The sequence below is a fragment of the Pelophylax lessonae genome, assembly GCF_965119305.1.
Source record: "Pelophylax lessonae genome assembly, chromosome: 11".
NCBI lineage: Eukaryota > Metazoa > Chordata > Amphibia > Anura > Ranidae > Pelophylax > Pelophylax lessonae.
In genome coordinates, this window is record NC_138778.1 from 583,141 (window position 1) to 611,063 (window position 27,923).

The 27,923-nt window shown below is 52.2% G+C and overlaps 1 protein-coding gene across 1 annotated transcript in view; it reads left to right on the forward strand.

The window, feature by feature from the left end:
• The window catches only part of LOC309566971 (regulatory-associated protein of mTOR-like), a gene marked incomplete at its 3' end in the record, with an annotated part of 229,106 nt that overhangs the window by 69,359 nt on the left and 131,824 nt on the right, over positions 1-27,923 (forward strand). The window contains exon 2 of the mRNA XM_082272290.1: positions 15,954-16,056. Within this exon, the coding sequence (XP_082128416.1) occupies positions 15,954-16,056 (103 nt within the window). The remainder of the gene's footprint in view (positions 1-15,953; positions 16,057-27,923) is intronic.

Sequence of the window (27,923 nt, forward strand, 5' to 3'; positions counted from 1 at the left end):
CGGACCCCCGCAGTGCTGCCACTCCAGGCATGCAAAATCCACCACAAGTGCCGACCAATGGCGGAAGAGTCCAGAACCGTACAACAGCTGACACGCCCCCCCCCCCCCCTTTCAGGGTTCAGGGAATACAAGTTTGATGGACTCTGGGAAGCAGATGTCAGAGAAATCCTGAACTGCATTGCTTGAGATGGAATCGGAAGGGTCCAATGACACGGCTTTACCAAACCAGGACTACCGGGGGGGAGGGGGGGGAAACCTTCCGCCCCGTCGGACTCCCTTACCTTCCGCCCCGTCGGACTCCCTTACCTTCCGCCCCGTCGGACTCCCTTACCTTCCGCCCCGTCGGACTCCCTTACCTTCCGCCCCGTCGGACTCCCTTACCTTCCGCCCCGTCGGACTCCCTTACCTTCCGCCCCGTCGGACTCCCTTACCTTCCGCCCCGTCGGACTCTATTTGGGCTCCAGTTCATAGGTTCCCGCCCAGTGTTCTCTCCTTAGTAAGGATGCATTGTACATCCTAATTCATGAGAAAATAAAAAGGGTGGATGAGGGACACATATAAAGTATAGCTGTCCTAGGGGGGAGGGAGGGGCACATATACAGCATAGGGGAAGGGCCGTAGGGGAAGGGCTGTGAGGGAGGGACTGTAGGGCAAGGGCTGTGATGAAGGGACTGTAGGGGGAGGGCTGTGATGGGGGGACTGTAGGGGAAGGGCTGTGATGGGGGGACTGTAGGGGGAGGGCTGTGATGGGGGGGACTGTAGGGGGAGGGCTGTGAGGGAGGGACTGTAGGGGAAGGGCTGTGATGGGGGAACTGTAGGGGAAGGGCTGTGAGGGAGGGACTGTAGGGGGAAGGGCTGTGAGGGAGGGACTGTAGGGGAAGGGCTGTGATGGGGGGACTGTAGGGGGAGGGCTGTGATCGGGGGACTGTAGGGGGAAGGGCTGTGATGGGGGGACTGTAGGGGAAGGGCTGTGATGGGGGGACTTTAGGGGGAGGGCTGTGATGGAGGGACTGTAGGGGAAGGGCTGTGAGGGGGGGACTGTAGGGGGAGGGCTGTGATGGGGGGACTGTAGGGGGAGGGCTGTGAGGGAGGGACTGTAGGGGAAGGGCTGTGATGGGGGAACTGTAGGGGAAGGGCTGTGAGGGAGGGACTGTAGGGGGAAGGGCTGTGAGGGAGGGACTGTAGGGGAAGGGCTGTGATGGGGGGACTGTAGGGGGAGGGCTGTGATCGGGGGACTGTAGGGGGAAGGGCTGTGATGGGGGGACTGTAGGGGAAGGGCTGTGATGGGGGGACTTTAGGGGGAGGGCTGTGATGGAGGGACTGTAGGGGAAGGGCTGTGAGGGAGGGACTGTGATGGGGGGACTGTAGGGGAAGGGCTGTGAGGGAGGGGCTGTGATGGGCGGACTGTAGGGGAAGGGCTGTGATGGAGGGACTGTAGGGGAAGGGCTGTGAGGGAGGGACTGTAGGGGGAGGGCTGTGATGGAGGGACTGTAGGGGGAGGGCTGTGATGGAGGGACTGTAGGGGGAGGGCTGTGATGAAGGAACTGTAGGGGGAGGGCTGTGATGGGGGGACTGTAGGGGGAGGGCTGTGATGGAGGGATTGTAATATTCCACAGATGAGTGGGGGATGGGTTTTCCTCCTCTATATTCAGCGATAAGCCTCGGGTAATGCGCCGGGCCGCTGTGTGCCGCACGCGGTGTAATTGGCTGCATTTTCACACTTTTAATGCGGTAAATCCCTGTAATTAAATTTGATATGAAGTGCCTGGAATGCGATATTACTCAGCGACTTTAGGTGCGGGAAGTGCTTGTTGCCGGTTTAGGAGAGACGCATTTGGTTAATTCCTAACATGTCTGCGATAATAAAGACCGGCTGGTGACAGCGGGAGAAGAATTAAAGTGGAATCCCAGGTAGGCGTTGTTACCGTGTCTCCGCTCCAAGCAGTGGAAGTTTGTTGAAAACGTTCGGTGATTGGTATCAGAAAACAAAACCGAAGATACAAATTACTTTTATTGGCCTTGGAAATAATCGTCATCCTTCACATCACACTTTTGGTGACATTTATAAAGCTTGTGGAAACGGTCAGCAAAGCCTCTTTAACTGATGTTACGTGTTCTTGGATTGCCGTAATACCGGCGACTTTTATGACTCTTTAACGGGATGTGTATACTCCAATCTCAGATATCGGCTGTATATATATATAGCTGCCACCGCACACAAATCAGGGATAAAAATGGGCCCAGGTGCACAGCAGAGACTGCGGTGCATATAAACCACAAAACAGAGCGGCACTCACTGGTGTTGAAAGGTAAACGCACAATGACGGTTTGAAGACGAGCTCGTGCCTCATCGAAATGTTGATTAAAACTGTCATTGTGCATTTACCTTTTAAGACCCGGGAGTGCCGCTTTCTTTTGTGGTTTACATGTGTGGTAAGATCTGGGGGCGGCGTGTAACGGGGAAGATCTGGGGGGGGCGGCGTGTAATGGGGAAGATCTGGGGGCAGCATGCGCGGCAAGATCTGGGGGCTGCTTGTAACGGGGAAGATTTGGGGGAGGGGGGCGGCGTGTAACGGGGGAAGATCTGGGGGCAGCATGCGCGGCAAGATCTCGGGGTGGCGTGTAACGGGGAAGATCTGGGGGCGGCGTGCGTGGTAAGATCTCGGGGCGACGTGTATCGGGGTAGATCTCGGGGCGACGTGTATCGGGGAAGATCTGGGGGCGTCGTGCGCAGTAAGATCTCAGGGCGACGTGTGTCGGGGAAGATCTGGGGACGCCATGTAACCGGGAAGATTTGGGGGCGGCATGCGCGGCAAGATCTGGGGGCAGCGTGTATCGGGGAAGATCTGGGGGTGGCGTGCGCGGTAAGATCTCGGGGCAACGTGTATCGGGTAAGATCTGGGGGCGGCGTGCGTGGTAAGATCTCGGGGCGACGTGTATTGGGGAAGATCTCGGGGCGGCGTGCGTGGTAAGATCTCAGGGCGATGTGTATCGGGGAAGATCCCGGGGCGGCGTGCGCGGTAAGATCCCGGGGCGGCGTGCGCGGTAAGATCTCAGGGCAACGTGTATCGGGGAAGATCTGGGGGCGGCGTGCGCAGTAAGATCTCAGGGCGACGTGTGTCGGGGAAGATCTGGGGACGGCATGTAACCGGGAAGATCTGGAGGCGGCGTGCGCGGTAAGATCTCGGGGTGGCGTGTGCGGTAAGATCTCGGGGCAACGTGTATCGGGGAAGATCTGGGGGCGGCGTACGCGGTAAGATCTCGGGGTGGCGTGTAGCGGGAAGGGATCCATGGCGGATGGCAGCAGCTGAACCCTCTATATATTATGGATTGCTTCCTCTGCAATGCAGTTTCCGCACGCGCTCTCGTCTTCTGTAACGGGGAAGATCTGCGGGCGGCGTGTATCGGGGAAGATCTGGGGGCGGCGTGCGCGGTAAGATCTCGGGGTGGCGTGTAGCGGGAAGGGATCCATGGCGGATGGCAGCAGCTGAACCCTCTATATATTATGGATTGCTTCCTCTGCAATGCAGTTTCCGCACGCGCTCTCGTCTTCTGTAACGGGGAAGATCTGCGGGCGGCGTGTATCGGGGAAGATCTGGGGGCGGCGTGCGTGGTAAGATCTCGGGGCGACGTGTATTGGGGAAAATCTCGGGGCGGCGTGCACGGTAAGATCTCGGGGCAACGTGTATCGGGGAAGATCTGGGGGCGTCGTGCGCAGTAAGATCTCAGGGCGACGTGTGTCGGGGAAGATCTGGGGACGCCATGTAACCGGAAAGATCTGCAGGCGGCGTGTGCGGTAAGATCTGGGGGCGGCATGCGCGGCAAGATCTGGGGGCGGCGTGTAACGGGGAAGATCTGGGGGTGGCGTGCGTGGTAAGATCTCGGGGCGACGTGTATTGGGGAAGATCTCGGGGCGGCGTGCGTGGTAAGATCTCGGGGCGACGTGTATCGGGGAAGATCTCGGGGCGGCGTGCGCGGTAAGATCCCGGGGCGGCGTGCGCGGTAAGATCTCAGGGCAACGTGTATCGGGGAAGATCTGGGGGCGGCGTGTAACCGGGAAGATCTGCGAGCGGCGTGCGCGGTAAGATCTCGGGGCAACGTGTATCGGGTAAGATCTGGGGGTGGCGTGCGCGGTAAGATCTCGGGGCAACGTGTATCGGGTAAGATCTGGGGGTGGCGTGCGCGGTAAGATCTCGGGGCAACGTGTATCGGGTAAGATCTGGGGGTGGCGTGCGCGGTAAGATCTCAGGGCAACGTGTATCGGGTAAGATCTGGGGGTGGCGTGTAACCGGGAAGATCTGCGAGCGGCGTGCGCGGTAAGATCTCGGGGCAACGTGTATCGGGTAAGATCTGGGGGCGGCATGCGCGGCAAGATCTGGGGGCGGCGTGTAACGGGGAAGATCTGGGGGTGGCGTGCGTGGTAAGATCTCGGGGCGACGTGTATTGGGGAAGATCTCGGGGCGGCGTGCGTGGTAAGATCTCGGGGCGACGTGTATCGGGGAAGATCTCGGGGCGGCGTGCGCGGTAAGATCCCGGGGCGGCGTGCGCGGTAAGATCTCAGGGCAACGTGTATCGGGGAAGATCTGGGGGCGGCGTGTAACCGGGAAGATCTGCGAGCGGCGTGCGCGGTAAGATCTCGGGGCAACGTGTATCGGGTAAGATCTGGGGGTGGCGTGCGCGGTAAGATCTCGGGGCAACGTGTATCGGGTAAGATCTGGGGGTGGCGTGCGCGGTAAGATCTCGGGGCAACGTGTATCGGGTAAGATCTGGGGGTGGCGTGCGCGGTAAGATCTCGGGGCAACGTGTATCGGGTAAGATCTGGGGGTGGCGTGCGCGGTAAGATCTCGGGGCGACGTGTATCGGGGAAGATCTCGGGGCGGCGTGCGTGGTAAGATCTCGGGGCGACGTGTATCGGGGAAGATCTCGGGGCGGCGTGCGCGGTAAGATCCCGGGGCGGCGTGCGCGGTAAGATCTCAGGGCAACGTGTATCGGGGAAGATCTGGGGGCGGCGTGCGCAGTAAGATCTCAGGGCGACGTGTGTCGGGGAAGATCTGGGGACGGCATGTAACCGGGAAGATCTGCGAGCGGCGTGTGCGGTAAGATCTCGGGGCGGCGTGCGCGGTAAGATCTCGGGGCGGCGTGCGCGGTAAGATCTCGGGGCAACGTGCGCGGTAAGATCTTGGGGCGGCGTGCGCGGTAAGATCTCGGGGTGGCGTGTAGCGGGAAGGGATCCATGGCGGATGGCAGCAGCTGAACCCTCTATATATTATGGATTGCTTCCTCTGCAATGCAGTTTCCGTCTTCTGTTCAGGCTGTAAAATAAATGTGAAGAAGAATTGTATTTGTGACTCGCAGACGCCGGAGTTCCTGTGACTCCGCCACATTTCATTGCGGCCATTTTGTTGGTGATAGACGTGGAAGTCCTCTGGCAGCGCCTGGCTGAGTGTAAGCGGATATTCGGCGTGTCCGGTAATGGCGGCATCGAGCTGTAAATCTCGGCAGTCCCGGAACTTTCTGTGTGAAGTGCCTCTCCTCTAATTAGTTTATAGAGATGATTGGTTTATGGACCTCTCTGGAGATCGGTGGAATTGGCTTCACCTCCCGCTAATCCATTCACAGAAGTACAATCCAATATCTCTTCCCTTACATCGGCTTCTGGAAAAAAATTGTCTTAAAGAGACCCTGTCACTATTCAGGGGACATGTGAAAGCGCTTGTCTAAGGTCCACCCCTGAGCACTTTGTACTCGCCCCTCCAGTGCTACCTTTTCTGTCCGGTGTTCAGGCCGATGGGTTGCAGTGTCTGTGACCTCATATAGAGTTGTGATTTTGTGTCTTTCACCTTTTATCATCTCCATTCTGTGTCCTCATGGTTTTCCTGTGATTGGTTTTTGCTAGGATAATGCTTCCAGCACTCACTCTCCAGTGCTCTATGCTGGTAGAGCTGAGTAACAGCCACACCCATCAGCACAAGTGTCCTCCCACAGACATGTGTTGTATGGAAGGGGGAGGGGAAGTGTCTGACCAGATCTTGGACCACACATGGTGTCTACAGGTTCAGCCTCAGATTCCGTTCCTTTGTAATCTGCAAAGGGATTTCTTCCTACTTTCCATCTTACCGCCAGGACATGATGGTCCACGCCAGCCCGAAGGTGTGTGATCAATGGACTATTACACCTCTGACACCCCATTCCAAAACCATGGCCATTAATATAGAGCTACCCCTTCCTCCTCCCCCCCATGGCTATTAATATAGAGCTACCCCCTTCCTCCTCCCCCCATGGCTATTAATATAGAGCTACCCCCTTCCTCCTCCCCCCCATGGCTATTAATATAGAGCTACCCCCTTCCTCCTCCCCCCCCCCATGGCTATTAATATAGAGCTACCCCCTTCCTCCTCCCCCCATGGCTATTAATATAGAGCTACCCCCTTCCTCCTCCCCCCCATGGCTATTAATATAGAGCTACCCCCTTCCTCCTCCCCCCATGGCTATTAATATAGAGCTACCCCCTTCCTCCTCCCCCCATGGCTATTAATATAGAGCTACCCCCTTCCTCCTCCCCCCATGGCTATTAATATAGAGCTACCCCCTTCCTCCTCCCCCCATGGCTATTAATATAGAGCTACCCCCTTCCTCCTCCCCCCATGGCTATTAATAAAGAGCTACCCCCTTCCTCCTTCCCCCCCCCCATGGCTATTAATAAAGAGCTACCCCCTTCCTCCTCCCCCCCCCCATGGCTATTAATATAGAGCTACCCCCTTCCTCCTCCCCCCATGGCTATTAATATAGAGCTACCCTCTTCCTCCTCCTCCCCCCCATGGCTATTAATATAGAGCTACCCCCTTCCTCCTCCCCCCCATGGCTATTAATATAGAGCTACCCCCTTCCTCCTCCCCCCCATGGCTATTAATATAGAGCTACCCCCTTCCTCCTCCCCCCATGGCTATTAATATAGAGCTACCCCCTTCCTCCTCCCCCCATGGCTATTAATATAGAGCTACCCCCTTCCTCCTCCCCCCATGGCTATTAATATAGAGCTACCCCCTTCCTCCTCCCCCCATGGCTATTAATATAGATCTACCCCCTTCCTCCTCCCCCCATGGCTATTAATATAGATCTACCCCACTTCCTTCTTACCCCCATGGCCATTAATATAGATCTACCCCCTCCCCCCCCATGGCTATTAATATAGATCTACCCCCTTCCTCCTCCCCCCATGGTTATTAATATAGAGCTACCCAGTTCCTCCTCCCCCCATGGCCATTAATATAGAGCTACCCCCTTCCTCCTCCCCCCATGGCTATTAATATAGAGCTACCCCCTTCCTCCTCCCCCCATGGCTATTAATATAGGGCTACCCCCTTCCTCCTCCCCCCATGGCTATTAATATAGAGCTACCCCCCCCCCCCATGGCCATTAATATAGAGCTACCCCTCTTTGTTACTCTACCATCCTCCACTCTTCTGGGAAAATGTTCTACAAGGTGTTGGAGGGGGTCAGCAAAGTTCGGTCCAAGGAAGTAGGGAGCCATCAAGGGAACCGGTCACTTGGCCTGAAGGCACATGGACACCTCCCCATCATATCCACATGACTGTGACTCTACCATCCTCCACTCTTCTGGGAAGACGTTCTACAAGATTCTGGAGGGGGTCTGTGGGAAGTTTTCCCATTTGTGAGTTCAGGTACTGAAGGGGAAGACCAGGCTCACCATCAGTGTTCAATTCATCCCAAAGGTGATCAGTAGGGATGAGGTCAGGACTCTGTACTCTGTACCACTGGATTTCCTCCACACCAAACTGGTCACACCATGTCTTTATGGAGCTGGCTTTGTACAGAGAGAGAGAGAGGGGGGGCAACAGAGTGTGAACAGTAATGCTTTGTACACGGGGGGCAGGCCTCCATTCAGTTTTCTCCACCCCTCTCCGCCAATCCTTCCACTGGCCTCTATTCAGTGTCCTCCACCCATCTCTGCCAATCCTTCCACTGGCCTCCATTCAGTGTCCTCCACCCCTCTCCGCCAATCCTTCCACTGGCCTCCATTCGGTTTTCTCCACTCCTCTCTGCCAATCCCTCCACTGGTCTCCAATCAGTGTCCTCCACTCCTCTCTGCCAATCTCTCCACTGGTCTCCATTCAGTGTCCTCCACTCCTCTCTGCCAATCCCTCCACTGGCCTCCATTCAGTGTCCTCCACCTCTCTCTGCAAATCCCTCCACTGGCCTCCATTCAGTGTCCTCCACCCCTCTCTACCAATCCCTCCACTGGCCTCCATTCAGTGTCCTCCACTCCTCTCTGCCAATCCCTCCACTGGCCTCCATTCAGTGTCCTCCACCCCTCTCTACCAATCCCTCCACTGGCCTCCATTCAGTGTCCTCCACCCCTCTCTACCTATCCCTCCACTGGTCTCCATTCAGTGTCCTCCACCCCTCTCTACCAATCCCTCCACTGGCCTCCATTCGGTGTCTTCCACCCCTCTCTGCCAATCCCTTCACTGGCCTCCATTCAGTGTCCTCCACCTCTCTCTATCAATCCCTCCACTGGCCTCCATTCAGTGTCCTCCACTCTTCTCTACCAATCCCTCCACTGGCCTCCATTCAGTGTCCTCCACTCCTCTCTGCCAATCCCTTCACTGGCTTCTGCTCATCCACTGATTTCAAATCAAAATACTAACAATATGCGAAGCCATAAAAAAAAAAAATCGACCCAGAGCTACATCACCTCCCCATCTAATAATATCACCCAAACTGCCCCCTCTGGTCCTCCTGCTCTCTCATCACCCTCCCATGCTTTCCTCCAGGACTTCTCTAGAGCCTTTCCCATCCTGTGGAACTCCCTACCTCAGTCTATCTGACTATCTACTACTTTGTCCATGTTTAGGGGATCCCTTCTCTTCAGGGAATCCTGTCCCACCTCCACCTAAAATCTGAGCTTTTACTTCCTTTATAAAGTCGTCCCAAACAGTTATTGTGTCAAATTCCAATGAGGTGGGAGAGTCCCATATGGGACCCCCTCCCAGTTCAGAACTCTCACTGGTCTGGTGATGGATATGACAACATTTTTTGTTTTTTAAACTTTTATTCTGTTTCCTGGCGATGTGTCCTCGTCATTGCAATTTACACCGGTCTTTGCTTTTCAAGGTGGACAGACATGACCACCTGCTGTTTGACCAATCAAAATGTGCTGAAGAGAAGACGGCACCACCGCCGCCATGCCAGAAAAGTGCCGCACTCTGCAGATATGAAAACGTGTGCCATGTACAGAGGCGCTCTTCTTCTCTAATTCGGTTAAGGTATTTGTCTCGGCGTCTGTGAGAGACGGCGTCACACTCTCAGCGCTTATTGCGTGAATGCGCTACGTCTCACGTTTTCCAATCAGCCTCATAGCATGACCTCTTCTTCTGTGGGCTCGTGTCTCCCCAAGAAGTCTTCCTCACTGCATTGGCTACACGCCTTGTATTTACCTTCAATGTCTACTGATAAGTGCTGGCCTGAGGATCCGTCGAAATCTTAGCGTGGAGCTCAGGGAAGCCGAGCAGAGGTCAGAGAAGGAGATTGGTTTTCTGGAGCCTCGTCTTTCAGATAACCGTGTTTATTGTGTGAAAGCCACGGCCGCATTTGGGTTATGTGGGTTCCAAGCTGAGAGCCCACAGCTTGGATAGGAAGGAGGACTTCTGTCTGATCCACATGGGCCGAATAACCGGCGACATCGGCCAGTTCAATTAAAACCGGCTGACATTCGGCCTGTGTGTATGGCAGCCAGTCCGACAGAAAACAAGCAGGCTGAAAAACCAGTAGCTGATTAGTGGCTCCTGATCATCGCTCTGTCAGTGACCAGGGTGTCCTGGCGGGGGGCCACCCCCCCGTACAATAGCACAGCTGGGGATATCGCTGTACTATCATCGGCTTGCTAGTACAGCGCCTCCGGACGGAGCGGTCTGTCAGGCTAGACTGCATTGTTTGCAATGGCTAGTTTGTGTTTGGCACAGAGAGACAGCATTGTGGTAAATGTTAGCTGCTTCTTCTGGGCCGAAGATTTGTGGGAATTTCGTTTTTTTTTTTTTTTCTGACTGATACAAGCCATGCCAACTAATCCTTGGCACAGGAAGCAGGTTCAGTGCTTGTTGGAATTGCGGACTTAAAGTGGGTGTAATCCCTCCATATCCCCATTGAAGTGACTGACCTCAGGTGATATAGAGAGGAGACAAATCCTACTACATAAGTTGTACCCATTTTTCTGCAGCCCTCACTCCTCTACATCCGTTCAAAGTCCAGAGTTTACACAGCATTTCTCAGCTCCAGAAGGCAGGGGGCGGGGATCTGTTGTCACACACTGCACAGCATAGGATGGAGAGTGTAATCTGAGACCTGAGTGGGGTACGGACAAGACCTGACCCGCCTTCACCCATTAACGAAGTCTCACAGGGAAACATGCACAGCTGAGGTCAATAAGGCCTGACCTCAAGCATTTAATTACTTCAATACCGGGCACTTTCACCCCCTTCCTGCCCAGGCCAGTTTTCAGCTTTCAGCGCTGTCACACTTTGAATGACAATTGTGATGTCACACAACACTGTAGTAAAAATCACATTATTTATTGTACAAAAAACAAAATAAAAGCACATACCGATCACAATTATAAAACCATATGTGATAGAAACCATCAACCAAACTGCATGTAGTCTGCATGTAAATACAAATACTCTGCATTTACGCAGCAGGGCTCCCGTTCCCTCCAGGGGCAAGGTGTAGCCATGGGCACTTGTTTTGCATCGACTTACTCCAACTTGTACCTGGGGGGATGGGAGCGAGAACTGTTTTCAGAGGACACTCTGGCAGAGTACACATGCCATGCATCTGTATGGCTACGTTATATCGATGATATTTTTATGATGTGGACTGGGACTGATCATCAACTCAAAATGTTTGTAGATGGACTAAACGCTAACCGGTTTAATTCAAGACTTACACTGAATAGTCATCCCAACAATATCACTTTTCTAGACCTTCACATTTTTAAAGATAAATTGAAAAAAGGTGATACTTGTGCCTTTTATACTTGTCATTCTGAGTGTGACATATATTGTTTATACCACTTACCTGGTGCGTAACCCTGTGAGCTGGCAATCAGGAGGTGAGCCCTGTTGTCCCCTGGGGGGTATATATATATATATATAAATTACAGGGTCTGCATGGCCAGGATTGGTTTATGGCTGCTCCCCTGTTTTACGCTTTTGTTGTGTGTCTTTTGGATACAGCGTGTATTGATACTTGTACTTAGACACATGTATATGTGTGTGTGTGTGTGTGTGTGTGCATATATATATATATATATATATATATATATATACTTGTGTATGTGTGTGTGTATATATATATATACTTGTGTATGTGTGTGTGTGTGTGTGTGTATATATATATATACTTGTGTATGTGTGTGTATGTGTGTGTGTATATATATATATACTTGTGTATGTGTGTGTGTGTGTGTGTGTGTGTATATATATATATACTTGTGTATGTGTGTGTGTATATATATATATACTTGTGTATGTGTGTATGTATGTATGTATATATATATGTATGTATATATATATGTATGTATATATATATATATATATATATATATATATATATATATATATATATATATATATATATTAGAGCTGCACGATTCTGGCCAAAATGAGAATCACGATTTTTTAGCTTGGAATAAAGATCACGATTCTCTCACGATTCTCTGTGTAACAAAAAAAATTGGGATAACTTTACTGTTACGTTTTTTTTTATTCATTAAAGTTTATTAATTGCGTTTGAAAGACTGCTGCGCAAATACAGTGTGACATAAAATATTACAACAATCGCCATTTTATTCTGTAGGGTCTCTGCTAAAAAAATATATAAAATGTTTGGGGGTTCTAAGTACTTTTCTAGCAAAAAAAAATGATTTTAAACTCGCAAGCAACAAGTGTCATAAAAAGCTCCAGTCTTTAAGAGGTTAAACTTCCTTTCTCCCTGGCAGAGGGAAGGAAAAGATACAATGTAATCATTTTGTTTATAGTTACTGGGAGTTTTCCACAGCTGTTTTCTCTGCTCCCTCAGCTATGCAAAGAATCGAGAATATCTCAGGTTTAGATCGTCAGGGGGGGTGAATCGAGATCGCGATTTTTCATACAATTAATCGTGCAGCTCTAATAAATATATATAAAATAAAATATCTTTTTGCCCCTTAGTTGGTGAATTCTTGCCGTTAGGCGAATGGCCTCCAAGCTATATTGGCTGATTTGCACTGACGTATTCGAGTAAGGAGATCGTTATCCTGCTGCACGATATTACGTATATTTTGGGATATGTGTCTTTTATATTTCCCTTTTTTGTAGGAATATTCTTTTTTCCCCTTTTGTATCTGGGCACCAGTCGGATCTACTCCTCCACATTCTATCCCCCCCCCCTTTTCTTTCCTCTGTTCCTTATTTGTCCTATATTAGGATGATATTTATAGGCGATATATATCATTTATACTGGTGTGTGTTCCCACGTCCATCCTATACCCCTTTTTCCATGCCGGTTTCTATCAGGACCTATGGCACAGCGAGTCCTGTTTTATGGGAATATCCCTTATTACCGGTTATGACAATAATGCTTGTATATCTATTATGGGTTGTATTCACTTTATTCTATTTATGTTCAGATGAGCTCCTGAAGAAGTGACGCGTTGTGAAACATGTAGAGCTTGAACCTTATCCGCATTGACAGCCACCGGGGGACCCCGATACTTCAGAGGTCTTTCAGTGGCAGACGACATGCAGTTTGGTTGATGGTTTTAGAATTGTGATGTTATGCGCTTTTATTTCGTTTTTTGTACAATAAATAAATGATGTGATTTTTACTAGTCCCTAAAAAGTCCATGTTTTTCTAGTTCCTATTCAATGTAGTTATGGGATGTGGTACAGAGTATTATGTTGTATGCACCATTGGTACCGCCCCACGGTAGTGTAACCCCCCCCCCCCCCTTTTCTGTCAATACATGCCACACTGTATCCATATGACATTTTTATCATTTTATTCACACAAATAGAGATTTCTTTTGGTGGTATTTAATCTCCTCTGGGGGTTTTATTCTTTGCTGAATAAGTGAAGAGGTCATTGTAGCCGTATTAGTGAACTTCCAACAGACAATTGAGAGATTTTGTGTTTTTTTAACATTTTTGTGAATCAGTACTGCTTAGATCTTGATGAAGGGGACATTCCCCGAAACCTTGTCCTGAAAAATTGTATGTTAGTGCAAATAAAGTATCACGGACAGAACTCAATTGTCTCTGAATAAGTGAAAAAAGACAGAAAATTAAAAAATAAAGTTTTTCTTCATTTCTGTTATAAAATTTTGCAAATAAATAATTTTCATAAATTGACACCACAATGCATTGTGCCCCATTTCTTTGGTGAAAATACCCCAAATCAGTGAAAAATTTTGTCTACAGGAAAGTTATAACATTCACACACTGAGGGATATATATCTGAAAATCGATCAATCCTGATGTACTGACGGCCATTCTCAATTATTATTTTTTTTTTTAACATCCGGTCACCAGTACAGTGACATCATATAATGTGTGTGGGGTGATCCGGGTGTCACCATTACAGTGACATCATATAATGGGTGTGGGGTGATCAGGGTGTCACCATTACAGCACAATCATATAATGTGTGTGGGGTGTCCAGGGTAACACCAGTACAGTGACATCATATAACGGGTGTGGGGTGTCCAGGGTAACACCAGTACAGTGACATCATATAACGGGTGTGGGGTGTCCAGGGTAACACCAGTACAGTGACATCATATAACGGGTGTGGGGTGTCCAGGGTAACACCAGTACAGTGACATCATATAACGGGTGTGGGGTGTCCAGGGTAACACCAGTACAGTGACATCATATAACGGGTGTGGGGTGATCGGGGTGTCACCAGTACAGTGACATCATATAACGGATGTGGGGTGATCGGGGTGTCACCAGTACAGTGACATCATATAACGGGTGTGGGGTGTCCAGGGTAACACCAGTACAGTGACATCATATAACGGGTGTGGGGTGTCCAGGGTAACACCAGTACAGTGACATCATATAACGGGTGTGGGGTGATCGGGGTGTCACCAGTACAGTGACATCATATAACAGGTGTGGGGTGATCGGGGTGTCACCAGTACAGTGACATCATATAACGGATGTGGGGTGATCGGGGTGTCACCAGTACAGTGACATCATATAACAGGTGTGGGGTGATCAGGACTGGCTGGCACTGAATGGTGACAGTAGGGAAAAAAATAATTTTATTTATTTTTTTTATTTATTTTTTTTTTTACATTTTTTTTTTTAACACTGACCAGAGCAATCTATTGTTACCATAGTAACACTGACCAGAGCAATCTATTGTTACCATAGTAACACTGACCAGAGCAATCTATTGTTACCATAGTAACACTGACCAGAGCAATCTATTGTTACCATAGTAACACTGACCAGCGCAATCTATTGTTACCATAGTAACACTGACCAGCGCAATCTATTGTTACCATAGTAACACTGACCAGAGCAATCTATTGTTACCATAGTAACACTGACCAGAGCAATCTATTGTTACCATAGTAACACTGACCAGCGCAATCTATTGTTACCATAGTAACACTGACCAGCGCAATCTATTGTTACCATAGTAACACTGACCAGAGCAATCTATTGTTACCATAGTAACACTGACCAGCGCAATCTATTGTTACCATAGTAACACTGACCAGCGCAATCTATTGTTACCATAGTAACACTGACCAGCGCAATCTATTGTTACCATAGTAACACTGACCAGAGCAATCTATTGTTACCATAGTAACACTGACCAGAGCAATCTATTGTTACCATAGTAACACTGACCAGCGCAATCTATTGTTACCATAGTAACACTGACCAGAGCAATCTATTGTTACCATAGTAACACTGACCAGAGCAATCTATTGTTACCATAGTAACACTGACCAGCGCAATCTATTGTTACCATAGTAACACTGATGGTAAAGTGATCAGGATTTTTACACATTGGTTGCTTATAGCAGTGCATTAGATTGGTATAAGCAAACATTTTACTGAATAAATGAAATCATTCAGGCTATGTTATGTTTTGATTAGTTGTGATTGGCCAGAGGTAATCACATGCTACAGATGGGATGTGATTGGCCCAGTCTGTACCAAGTAATCACAACTAGCAACACAATTGTATACAATGGATGGCATGAAAGGAAGCTGTAATGTGACCTGCTCTGATTGGTCACAGCAGTCACATGGTAGTGGCAGTGAGCCCATACAGTGATCAGTCATAGGCTGTGTCTGGAGGACGCAGCCGGTGACAGGACGAGCCGCTGCACGGCCCCGCGATCCGCGAGGATGTCATATGACGAGAGGCCCGCCAAGCCGCCATCTTGTTATAGGCTGGGTGGGAAGTGGTTAATCCACGCCGTATAACGAAGAGGAATGTACATAACTTGCAGGACTGTCTTCGGGTTATATGACTCTAAGCCTGGTCACCAAAATCTCATCAACTGGCCTTCGATGGATTGAAATTGGTCAGGTTCAGTGGGGACAGACAAATCATTGGTCTGTGTGGGGTCAATCTATCAATCAACTTCTGTCCTACAGAGAAGATGGAAAACTGCAGCCGCTGATCATTGTATTCTAGCATTGCCGGGATAGGGGGGGGGGGTTCCTCCATCCATCCATCCATCCATCCATCGAAGGGACTTGTTTCTTTCTTTGTTCAGCCTGTTGGCCATGTAAGTGTGCAGAGCGATAGAATGAGGGAATGTAGAAATTCTTGTATACGTGACTGGTCCTCTTTAATGAACAGACCCCCCCCCCGTGTCTCTGGACTTTGCCTGCCTCGCTCATGGCTGTTTTTTAATCTCATTTCAGATGAAAACGGTCAGCGTGGCTCTCGTCTTGTGTCTGAATGTGGGAGTGGATCCTCCGGATGTGGTGAAGACCACACCCTGTGCCCGCCTGGAGTGCTGGATCGGTGAGTAGATCTAATGGAAATTATTATAAAAAGGTCACTGGACACAATGAGTTACCACTCCCTTCTACGCACACCGTGGGGGGGGGGGGGGGGGGAGGGGGAGATGTAACAAAGTAGTCCACGTACTATGGGATATATATCTGAAAATTGATCAGTCCTAATGTAACCAGGCCCGAAAACACCAGGACAGTACAAATACCCCACATGCTACAGATGGGATGTGATTGGCCAGTCTGTACCAAGTAATCACTGTGACCAATCACAGCTAGCAACACAATTGCATGCAATTAAAGGAAGCCATCCAATGTTTACAAATGTCATGTGACCTGCTGTGATTGGTTACTGTGGTCACATGGTACCGGCAGCAAGCCAATCAGTCGGCCCACATGTATGTTGGTTGGCGGTTCACATGTATGCGGGTTGGCGGTTCACATGTATGCGGGTTGGCGGCCCACATGTATGCGGGTTGGCGGCCCACATGTATGTTGGTTGGCGGCCCACATGTATGTTGGTTGGCGGCCCACATGTATGTTGGTTGGCGGCCCACATGTATGTTGGTTGGCGGCCCACATGTATGTTGGTTGGCGGCCCACATGTATGTTGGTTGGCGGCCCACATGTATGTTGGTTGGCGGCCCACATGTATGTTGGTTGGCGGCCCACATGTATGTTGGTTGGCGGCCCACATGTATGTTGGTTGGCGGCCCACATGTATGCGGGTTGGCGGCCCACATGTATGTTTGTTGGCGGTTCACGTGTATGCGGGTTGGCGGCCCACGTGTATGCGGGTTGGCGGCCCACATGTATGTTGGTTGGCGGCCCACATGTATGTTGGTTGGCGGCCCACATGTATGTTGGTTGGCGGCCCACATGTATGTTGGTTGGCGGCCCACATGTATGTTGGTTGGCGGTTCACATGTATGTTGGTTGGCGGCCCACGTGTATGTGGGTTGGCGGCCCACGTGTATGCGGGTTGGCGGCCCACGTGTATGCGGGTTGGCGGCCCACGTGTATGCGGGTTGGCGGCCCACGTGTATGCGGGTTGGCGGCCCACGTGTATGCGGGTTGGCGGCCCACGTGTATGTTGGTTGGCGGCCCACGTGTATGTTGGTTGGCGGCCCACGTGTATGTTGGTTGGCGGCCCACGTGTATGTTGGTTGGCGGCCCACGTGTATGTTGGTTGGCGGCCCACATGTATGTTGGTTGGCGGCCCACATGTATGCGGGTTGGCGGCCCACATGTATGTTTGTTGGCGGTTCACGTGTATGCGGGTTGGCGGCCCACGTGTATGCGGGTTGGCGGCCCACATGTATGTTGGTTGGCGGCCCACATGTATGTTGGTTGGCGGCCCACATGTATGTTGGTTGGCGGCCCACATGTATGTTGGTTGGCGGCCCACATGTATGTTGGTTGGCGGTTCACATGTATGTTGGTTGGCGGCCCACGTGTATGTGGGTTGGCGGCCCACGTGTATGCGGGTTGGCGGCCCACGTGTATGCGGGTTGGCGGCCCACGTGTATGCGGGTTGGCGGCCCACGTGTATGCGGGTTGGCGGCCCACGTGTATGTTGGTTGGCGGCCCACGTGTATGTTGGTTGGCGGCCCACGTGTATGTTGGTTGGCGGCCCACGTGTATGCGGGTTGGCGGCCCACGTGTATGCGGGTTGGCGGCCCACGTGTATGCGGGTTGGCGGCCCACGTGTATGCGGGTTGGCGGCCCACATTTGCACAGGCATAGCAGCCGATTGATTAGAATGAGCTGCTCTGCCTGCATTTTCCGCTGAAAAAAGGCGCATGCAGCATTTAAAAAAAATGCAATGGCCGTGAAATCCATCCTGCTTTGCACCATGCAACTTTCCTGCAGTTCCTGCTCTGGCAAGCTTTCTGTGTTTCTATATACGTGGGCCCAGCATTTAAAAACAGTTTGTGTGTGAAGGAACTGCAGGAAAGCAAAGCAGGATGGATTTCACGGCCACTGCATTTTTTTTAAATTCTGCATGCGCCTTTTTTCAGCGGAAAATGCAGGCAGAGCAGCTCATTCTAATCAATTGGCTGCTATGCCTGTGCAAATGTGGGCCGCCAACCTGCATACATGTGGGCCGCCAACCCGCATACAGGTGGGCCGCCAACCCGCATACAGGTGGGCCGCCAACCCGCATACAGGTGGGCCGCCAACCCGCATACAGGTGGGCCGCCAACCCGCATACAGGTGGGCCACCAACCCGCATACAGGTGGGCCGCCAACCCGCATACAGGTGGGCCGCCAACCCGCATACAGGTGGGCCGCCAACCCGCATACAGGTGGGCCGCCAACCCGCATACACGTGGGCCGCCAACCCGCATACACGTGGGCCGCCAACCCGCATACACGTGGGCCGCCAACCCGCATACACGTGGGCCGCCAACCCGCATACACGTGGGCCGCCAACCCGCATACAGGTGAGCCGCCAACCCGCATACAGGTGGGCCGCCAACCCGCATACAGGTGGGCCGCCAACCCGCATACAGGTGGGCCGCCAACCCGCATACAGGTGGGCCGCCAACCCGCATACAGGTGGGCCGCCAACCCGCATACAGGTGGGCCGCCAACCCGCATACAGGTGGGCCGCCAACCCGCATACAGGTGGGCCGCCAACCCGCATACAGGTGGGCCGCCAACCCGCATACAGGTGGGCCGCCAACCCGCATACAGGTGGGCCGCCAACCCGCATACAGGTGGGCCGCCAAACCCGCATACAGGTGGGCCGCCAAACCCGCATACAGGTGGGCCGCCAACCCGCATACAGGTGGGCCGCCAACCCGCATACAGGTGGGCCGCCAACCCGCATACAGGTGGGCCGCCAACCCGCATACAGGTGGGCCGCCAACCCGCATACAGGTGGGCCGCCAACCCGCATACAGGTGGGCCGCCAACCCGCATACAGGTGGGCCGCCAACCCGCATACAGGTGGGCCGCCAACCCGCATACAGGTGGGCCGCCAACCCGCATACAGGTGGGCCGCCAACCCGCATACAGGTGGGCCGCCAACCCGCATACAGGTGGGCCGCCAACCCGCATACAGGTGGGCCGCCAACCCGCATACAGGTGGGCCGCCAACCCGCATACAGGTGGGCCGCCAACCCGCATACAGGTGGGCCGCCAACCCGCATACAGGTGGGCCGCCAACCCGCATACAGGTGGGCCGCCAACCCGCATACAGGTGGGCCGCCAACCCGCATACAGGTGGGCCGCCAACCCGCATACAGGTGGGCCGCCAACCCGCATACAGGTGGGCCGCCAAACCCGCATACAGGTGGGCCGCCAACCCGCATACAGGTGGGCCGCCAACCCGCATACAGGTGGGCCGCCAACCCGCATACAGGTGGGCCGCCAACCCGCATACAGGTGGGCCGCCAACCCGCATACAGGTGGGCCGCCAACCCGCATACAGGTGGGCCGCCAACCCGCATACAGGTGGGCCGCCAACCCGCATACAGGTGGGCCGCCAACCCGCATACATGTGAACCGCCAACCCGCATACAGGTGGGCCGCCAACCCGCATACAGGTGAACCGCCAACCCGCATACAGGTGAACCGCCAACCCGCATACAGGTGGGCCGCCAACCCGCATACAGGTGAGCCGCCAACCCGCATACATGTGAACCGCCAACCCGCATACACGTGAACCAGGCCTAAAGCAATAGTAAAGTAAGGATTTGCCCCCTTAATGACCAGGCCATCAGAGCTGAGCGCCAGAACCAGTCATCACCAGTAGGCCAGACACTGCTTGATGGCTATATAATAATGTAATGTGGGCTGCTATGCCTGTGCTTTTATATATATCTATATATCTCTATAGTGACAGTATATAGTGGGGGAAGGTAGGTGCTTGTAGTAGTCACTATGCTGTGTCTTGCTGAGTCCGGGAAGCATGCGGCTGCAGTATAGAGCAAAGCCGCAGCTTCCTGTGTATGGCTCCTCCTATCACAGGCGGAGTGCATCTGATATTACTCTGCCTGTGAGCCGGGACTATAGAGGAAGTAGCGGCTCTGTTCTAGTAGGAGGAGAGCAGAGCCGGGAGCCTGACACAGTGACACAGCGTGGAGATGTGGGGGGGGGGGCGATATATTGCATAACCGAAAACTGGCATATGTCTAGTCATAGGCTGTGTCCGGTGGGCGCAGCTGATGACAGATCTCACCGCGAGGTCCACCCGGATTGACGAGAGGCCCAGTGGGCTGCCATCTTGTTATAGGCTGGGCGGGAAGTGGTTAATACACGCCGTATCCCAGCTCCTTAGTGTGTTGCCGTTACCCATAATTGCGCCGTATAATAAAGAGGAATGTGAACAACTTGCAGGATTGTCTTACTGTTAATGTGGCTCTAAGCCTGGTCACCAAAATCTCACAAGCGGTTTCTTATTAAAGAGGAACCCTCAAGCTGGCCTTGATGGCCAAGATGGATTGAAATTGGACAGGTTCAGCGGAGACAAGCCAATTATTGGTCTGTGTGTGGTCATCCCAATTCTATCAATCAACAGAGAAGATGAAAATCTGCAGCCGCTGATCATTGTATTCTAGCAGCGATGCCGTGCTCCATGCTTGCACCATTCTTCTGAACATAAATTATTCCTAATTAACAAAGGGACCCAAGACCGGTCATTAGGAGCGATCATCTCTCTGTTCTGTGATGGCACGGAGAGCTGGAGCTGCCTATTCCAATCTCTCTGGCAGAGTGGGAGTGAGAAGGAGGCTCTGCTTGTGTAGTGTCATCCCTGCACGGGCAGGGACAGGTATGTAAGCTGTCAGCTGATAGATCACATGTGATGGGAATCTGCCGTATCCCTCTGTTATATACAGTAGGTGCAGACCTGCACTACATTCTGCTTCATTCTGAAAACAAAACTGGAGCAGATGGCACAGATAGGCCTGAAACGAGTGTATGTGGTAATGTGGTGCACTCCACTCCTGGCACAGAAAGCTTCATTCCCCAGATCGTCCTCGTCACCCACAAAGGATATGCAGGCTTTGAACAGGGATTCTTCTTTGTGGAAGGACGGGATGGAAGTTCAGGAGCCTCATGGATCCTTACAGCTGAGATAATGACACCGAGTGCCAGGGAGGAGTGTGGGCCATATCCATGGAACTTCAACCAAAACCTTCTATTACACAGAGGGTGGATGGGTCAGAACCCTCGCCAGGCTTTTATTACCCACTCACATGACAGGAAGGTCCCCTGTGGATGGATTGCACTGGGATCGGATATGAAGGGTGACCACGGTCAAGGGTTTGACTTTCCCTCTTTTTGCAGTAACTTTCTTTTGGTCAGTGAAGGTAAATCTCTTCGACAGGCAGGCCAAAGATCTGCAGGAAAGATTTGTTTGGAAAGTCTATGATCGATCGGAATCCCAATGCTTACAAATGTTTTGTGTCGGCTTCCGAACCATAACCCCCCCCCCCCCCCCCTGGAGTTCTTTTTTAATACAATGAACTCTATGGTATGAATGGGTGACCTTTCCGGCAGAGTTGTTCCGTGGCGATGGTAAAGGTCGGATGTATTATTCCTCTAACCTGTAGATCTGCGCAGTCGGCTGATTTATCAAGCGGGACGTGTGGAGGACACTGACAGATGAGAGTTTTCTGATACATTCCCTCTGGAGGTTTTCCCTTCACATTGATCAGTGTCAGCGCAGCGTTACCTCTCGCCTCTGCTGGTTATTTATCTTGTTTTACTCAATGTAAGGCATAATCACTGATATGAGAAAGACAACGAACAATCACACGGTCATAACTTCTACATATCAACCCAAGAAACCACGCAACACACCGATGAATCCGATATATTGGAGCCGATCGACCTGCCGAAGGAGTTTCTCCTGACCATCCAGTCCTGAGATTTGTTCAGTCCTGCAACACAGGGAAGAGGAGTGGATTCTTCTCCGCTGCAGTGACGGCAGGCCATAGATGAGGTGACTGTTGCTATCAGCTGTAGGCTATGATGTGTGTAGGATAATGTGTATATATATATATACAGCCTCGGGCAATGATTGCATGCTAGATATCTGACATCATTCGAGTTGGGTACGATCATCCTGCCCATACATGGATCGAATCATGGCCGGTTCAGCAGGGATTCAACCATCTATGACCCACTTAAGTAATAATTACCGTTCTTCTCCCTTCCCAAGCTTGTGATTGGACAGTGAAAGGAGAAGCCGCAGACTGATGAGCTCCTCTCTGTTATTCTGCTCTCTCCTACTATCAGCATGTTCCCTGTTGACACAGAGAAGTCGGATCTGGGGGGGGTCTCCTGGGATGTTCTGTCTGAGAAGTCGGATATGGGGGGGTCTCCTGGGATGTTCTGTCTGAGAAGTCGGATCTGGGGGGGATCTCCTGGGATGTTCTGTCTGAGAAGTCGGATCTGGGGGGGGTCTCCTGGGATGTTCTGTCTGAGAAGTCGGATCTGGGGGGGATCTCCTGGGATGTTCTGTCTGAGAAGTCGGATCTGGGGGGGGTCTCCTGGGATGTTCTGTCTGAGAAGTCGGATCTGGGGGGATCTCCTGGGATGTTCTGTCTGAGAAGTCGGATCTGGGGGGATCTCCTGGGATGTTCTGTCTGAGAAGTCGGATCTGGGGGGCATCTCCTGGGATGTTCTGTCTGAGAAGTCGGATCTGGGGGGATCTCCTGGGATGTTCTGTCTGAGAAGTCGGATCTGGGGGGGGGTCTCCTGGGATGTTCTGTCTGAGAAGTCGGATCTGGGGGGGGGTCTCCAGGGATGTTCTGTCTGAGAAGTCGGATCTGGGGGGGGATCTCCTGGGATGTTCTGTCTGAGAAGTCGGATCTGGGGGGATCTCCTGGGATGTTCTGTCTGAGAAGTCGGATCTGGGGGGGGTCTCCTGGGATGTTCTGTCTGAGAAGTCGGATCTGGGGGGGGGTCTCCAGGGATGTTCTGTCTGAGAAGTCGGATCTGGGGGGATCTCCTGGGATGTTCTGTCTGAGAAGTCGGATCTGGGGGGATCTCCTGGGATGTTCTGTCTGAGAAGTCGGATCTGGGGGGATCTCCTGGGATGTTCTGTCTGAGAGGTCGGATTTGGGGGGTCTCCTTGGATGTTCTGTCTGAGAAGTCGGATCTGGGGGGGGTCTCCTGGAATGTTCTGTCTGAGAAGTCGGATCTGGGGGGATCTCCTGGGATGTTCTGTCTGAGAGGTCGGATTTGGGGGGTCTCCTTGGATGTTCTGTCTGAGAAGTCGGATCTGGGGGGGGTCTCCTGGGATGTTCTGTCTGAGAAGTCGGATCTGGGGGGATCTCCTGGGATGTTCTGTCTGAGAAGTCGGATCTGGGGGGATCTCCTGGGATGTTCTGTCTGAGAGGTCGGATTTGGGGGGTCTCCTGGGATGTTCTGTCTGAGAAGTCGGATCTGGGGGGGTCTCCTGGGATGTTCTGTCTTAGAAGTCGGATCTGGGGGGGGGGGGTCTCCTGGGATGTTCTGTCTGAGAAGTCGGATCTGGGGGGGTCTCCTGGGATGTTCTGTCTGAGAAGTCGGATCTGGGGGGATCTCCTGGGATGTTCTGTCTGAGAAGTCGGATCTGGGGGGGGTCTCCTGGGATGTTCTGTCTGAGAAGTCGGATCTGGGGGGGTCTCCTGGGATGTTCTGTCTGAGAAGTCGGATCTGGGGGGGTCTCCTGGGATGTTCTGTCTTAGAAGTCGGATCTGGGGGGGGGGGTCTCCTGGGATGTTCTGTCTGAGAAGTCGGATCTGGGGGGGTCTCCTGGGATGTTCTGTCTTAGAAGTCGGATCTGGGGGGGGGGGGGTCTCCTGGGATGTTCTGTCTGAGAAGTCGGATCTGGGGGGGTCTCCTGGGATGTTCTGTCTGAGAAGTCGGATCTGGGGGGATCTCCTGGGATGTTCTGTCTGAGAAGTCGGATCTGGGGGGATCTCCTGGGATGTTCTGTCTGAGAAGTCGGATCTGGGGGGATCTCCTGGGATGTTCTGTCTGAGAAGTCGGATATGGGGGGGTCTCCTGGGATGTTCTGTCTGAGAAGTCGGATCTGGGGGGCATCTCCTGGGATGTTCTGTCTGAGAAGTCGGATCTGGGGGGATCTCCTGGGATGTTCTGTCTGAGAAGTCGGATATGGGGGGGTCTCCTGGGATGTTCTGTCTGAGAAGTCGGATCTGGGGGGCATCTCCTGGGATGTTCTGTCTGAGAAGTCGGATCTGGGGGGATCTCCTGGGATGTTCTGTCTGAGAAGTCGGATCTGGGGGGATCTCCTGGGATGTTCTGTCTGAGAAGTCGGATCTGGGGGGATCTCCTGGGATGTTCTGTCTGAGAAGTCGGATCTGGGGGGGGATCTCCTGGGATGTTCTGTCTGAGAAGTCGGATCTGGGGGGGTCTCCTGGGATGTTCTGTCTGAGAAGTCGGATCTGAGGATCTCCTGGGATGTTCTGTCTGAGAGGTCGGATTTGGGGGGTCTCCTGGGATGTTCTGTCTGAGAAGTCGGATCTGGGGGGATCTCCTGGGATGTTCTGTCTGAGAAGTCGGATCTGGGGGGATCTCCTGGGATGTTCTGTCTGAGAGGTCGGATTTGGGGGGTCTCCTGGGATGTTCTGTCTGAGAAGTCGGATCTGGGGGGGTCTCCTGGGATGTTCTGTCTGAGAAGTCGGATCTGGGGGGGGATCTCCTGGGATGTTCTGTCTGAGAAGTCAGATCTGGGGGGGTCTCCTGGAATGTTCTGTCTGAGAAGTCGGATCTGGGGGGGTCTCCTGGGATGTTCTGTCTGAGAAGTCGGATCTGGGGGGGTCTCCTGGGATGTTCTGTCTGAGAAGTCGGATCTGGGGGGGTCTCCTGGGATGTTCTGTCTGAGAGGTTGGATCTGGGGGGGTTCCTGGGATGTTCTGTCTGAGAAGTCGGATCTGGGGATCTCCTGGGATGTTCTGTCTGAGAAGTCGGATCTGGGGGGGGGGTCTCCTCCGATGTTCTGTCTGAGAAGTCGGATCTGGGGGGGGGGGTCTCCTCCGATGTTCTGTCTGAGAAGTCGGATCTGGGGGGGGGGGGGTCTCCTGGGATGTTCTGTCTGAGAAGTCGGATCTGGGGGGGGGGGGGGTCTCCTCCGATGTTCTGTCTGAGAAGTCGGATCTGGGGGGGGGGGGGTCTCCTCCGATGTTCTGTCTGAGAAGTCGGATCTGGGGGGGGGGGGGGGGTCTCCTGGGATGTTCTGTCCTTTTCAGGACTCATTAAGGTAAATTGGAATGGTCGTCTTCCTCCTCGGAGTGCATTAATCCTCTAATCCTCCCCTCACGAGGAGCGGCAGCCGTGAAGCCCGGGGTGAATGGTAATAAGGCAGCGCTCATTAGAGTCTTATTAATGGTTTGTCACCACTGTCGGATTAATGCCTTCTGGGGGATTTTTGGGGGGAGGGTGGATTTAACATTTTCTTAGTCATGCTAATTGGAATAAAGTCACGATAACTGCATATCAGACAGTAGAGTCAGCTACCCTGCTGAACAGGCGCTGTGGTGAGCAGAGTGTGGGGTTTGCCCTCTGAGTAGTCCTGCAGCATGAGGTGGAAGTGTAAAGGCACTGACACCAATGATGGGACACTATTCCCCCCCCACTGACACCAATGATGGGGCACTATTCCTCCCACTGACACCAACGATGGGGCACTATTCCTCCCACTGACACCAATGATGGGGCACTATTCCTCCCACTGACACCAATGATGGGGCACTATTCCCCCCACTGACACCAAGGATGGGGCACTATTCCTCCCACTGACACCAAGGATGGGGCACTATTCCTCCCACTGACACCAATGATGGGGCACTATTCCTCCCACTGACACCAATGATGGGGCACTATTCCTCCCACTGACACCAATGATGGGGCACTATTCCTCCCACTGACACCAATGATGGGACACTATTCCTCCCACTGACACCAATGATGGGGCACTATTCCTCCCACTGACACCAATGATGGGGCACTATTCCTCCCACTGACACCAATGATGGGGCACTATTCCCCCCACTGACACCAAGGATGGGTTACTATTCCTCCCACTGACACCAATGATGGGGCACTATTCCTCCCACTGACACCAATGATGGGGCACTATTCCTCCCACTGACACCAATGATGGGACACTATTCCCCCCCACTGACACCAATGATGGGGCACTATTCCCCCCACTGACACCAATGATGGGGCACTATTCCCCCCACTGACACCAATGATGGGACACTATTCCTCCCACTGACACCAATGATGGGGCACTATTCCTCCCACTGACACCAATGATGGGGCACTATTCCTCCCACTGACACCAATGATGGGGCACTATTCCCCCCACTGACACCAATGATGGGGCACTATTCCCCCCACTGACACCAATGATGGGGCACTATTCCTCCCACTGACACCAATGATGGGGCACTATTCCTCCCACTGACACCAATGATGGGGCACTATTCCTCCCACTGACACCAATGATGGGGCACTATTTCTCCCACTGACACCAATGATGGGACACTATTCCCCCCCACTGACACCAATGATGGGGCACTATTCCCCCCACTGACACCAATGATGGGGCACTATTCCCCCCACTGACACCAATGATGGGACACTATTCCCCCCACTGACACCAATGATGGGGCACTATTCCCCCCCCCCCCACTGACACAGATGATGGGACACTATTCCCCCCCCCACTGACACCAATGATGGGACACTATTCCTTCCACTGAAACCAATGATGGGGCACTATTCCTCCCACTGACACCAATGATGGGGCACTATTCCTCCCACTGACACCAATGATGGGGCACTATTTCTCCCATTGACACCAATGATGGGGCACTATTTCTCCCACTGACACCAATGATGGGGCACTATTCCTCCCACTGACACCAATGATGGGGCACTATTCCTCCCACTGACACCAATGATGGGGCACTATTCCTCCCACTGACACCAATGATGGGGCACTATTCCTCCCACTGACACCAATGATGGGACACTATTCCTCCCACTGACACCAATGATGGGACACTATTCCTCCCACTGACACCAATGATGGGACACTATTCCTCACACTGACACCAATGATGGGACACTATTCCTCCCACTGACACCAATGATGGGACACTATTCCTTCCACTGACACCAATGATGGGACACTATTCCTCCCACTGACACCAATGATGGGACACTTCCTCCCACTGACACCAATGATGGGACACTTCTTCCCACTGACACCAATGATGGGGCACTATTCCTCCCACTGACACCAATGATGGGGCACTATTCCTCCCACTGACACCAATGATGGGGCACTATTCCTTCCACTGACACCAATATAGTTGACGCTCACAAAGCTGGAGAAGGCTATAAGAAGATAGCAAAGTGTTTTCAGATGTCAATATCCTCTGTTCAGAATGTAATAAAGAAAATGGCAGTCATCAGGAACAGTGGAAGTTAAAGCAAGATCTGGAAGACCAAGAAAAATATCAGACAGAACAGCTTTGTGAGAAAAACAATTCAAAACCCACGTTTGACTGGACGATCCCTCCAGAAAGATCTGTCAGACACTGGAGTTGTGGTCACTATTCCACTATAAAGAGATACTTGTACAAATATGGTCTTCATGGAAGAGTCATCAGAAGAAAACCTCTTCTACGTCCTCACCACAAAAATCAGCGTTTGGACTTTGCAAATGAATATATAGACAAGCCTGATGCATTTTGGAAACAAGTTCTGTGGACCGATGAGGTTAAAATTGAACTTTTTGGCCGGAATGAGCAAAGGTACGTTTGGAGAAGAAGGGGCACAGAATTTAATGAAAAGAACCTCTGTCCAACTGTGAAGCATGGGGGTGGATCAATCATGCTT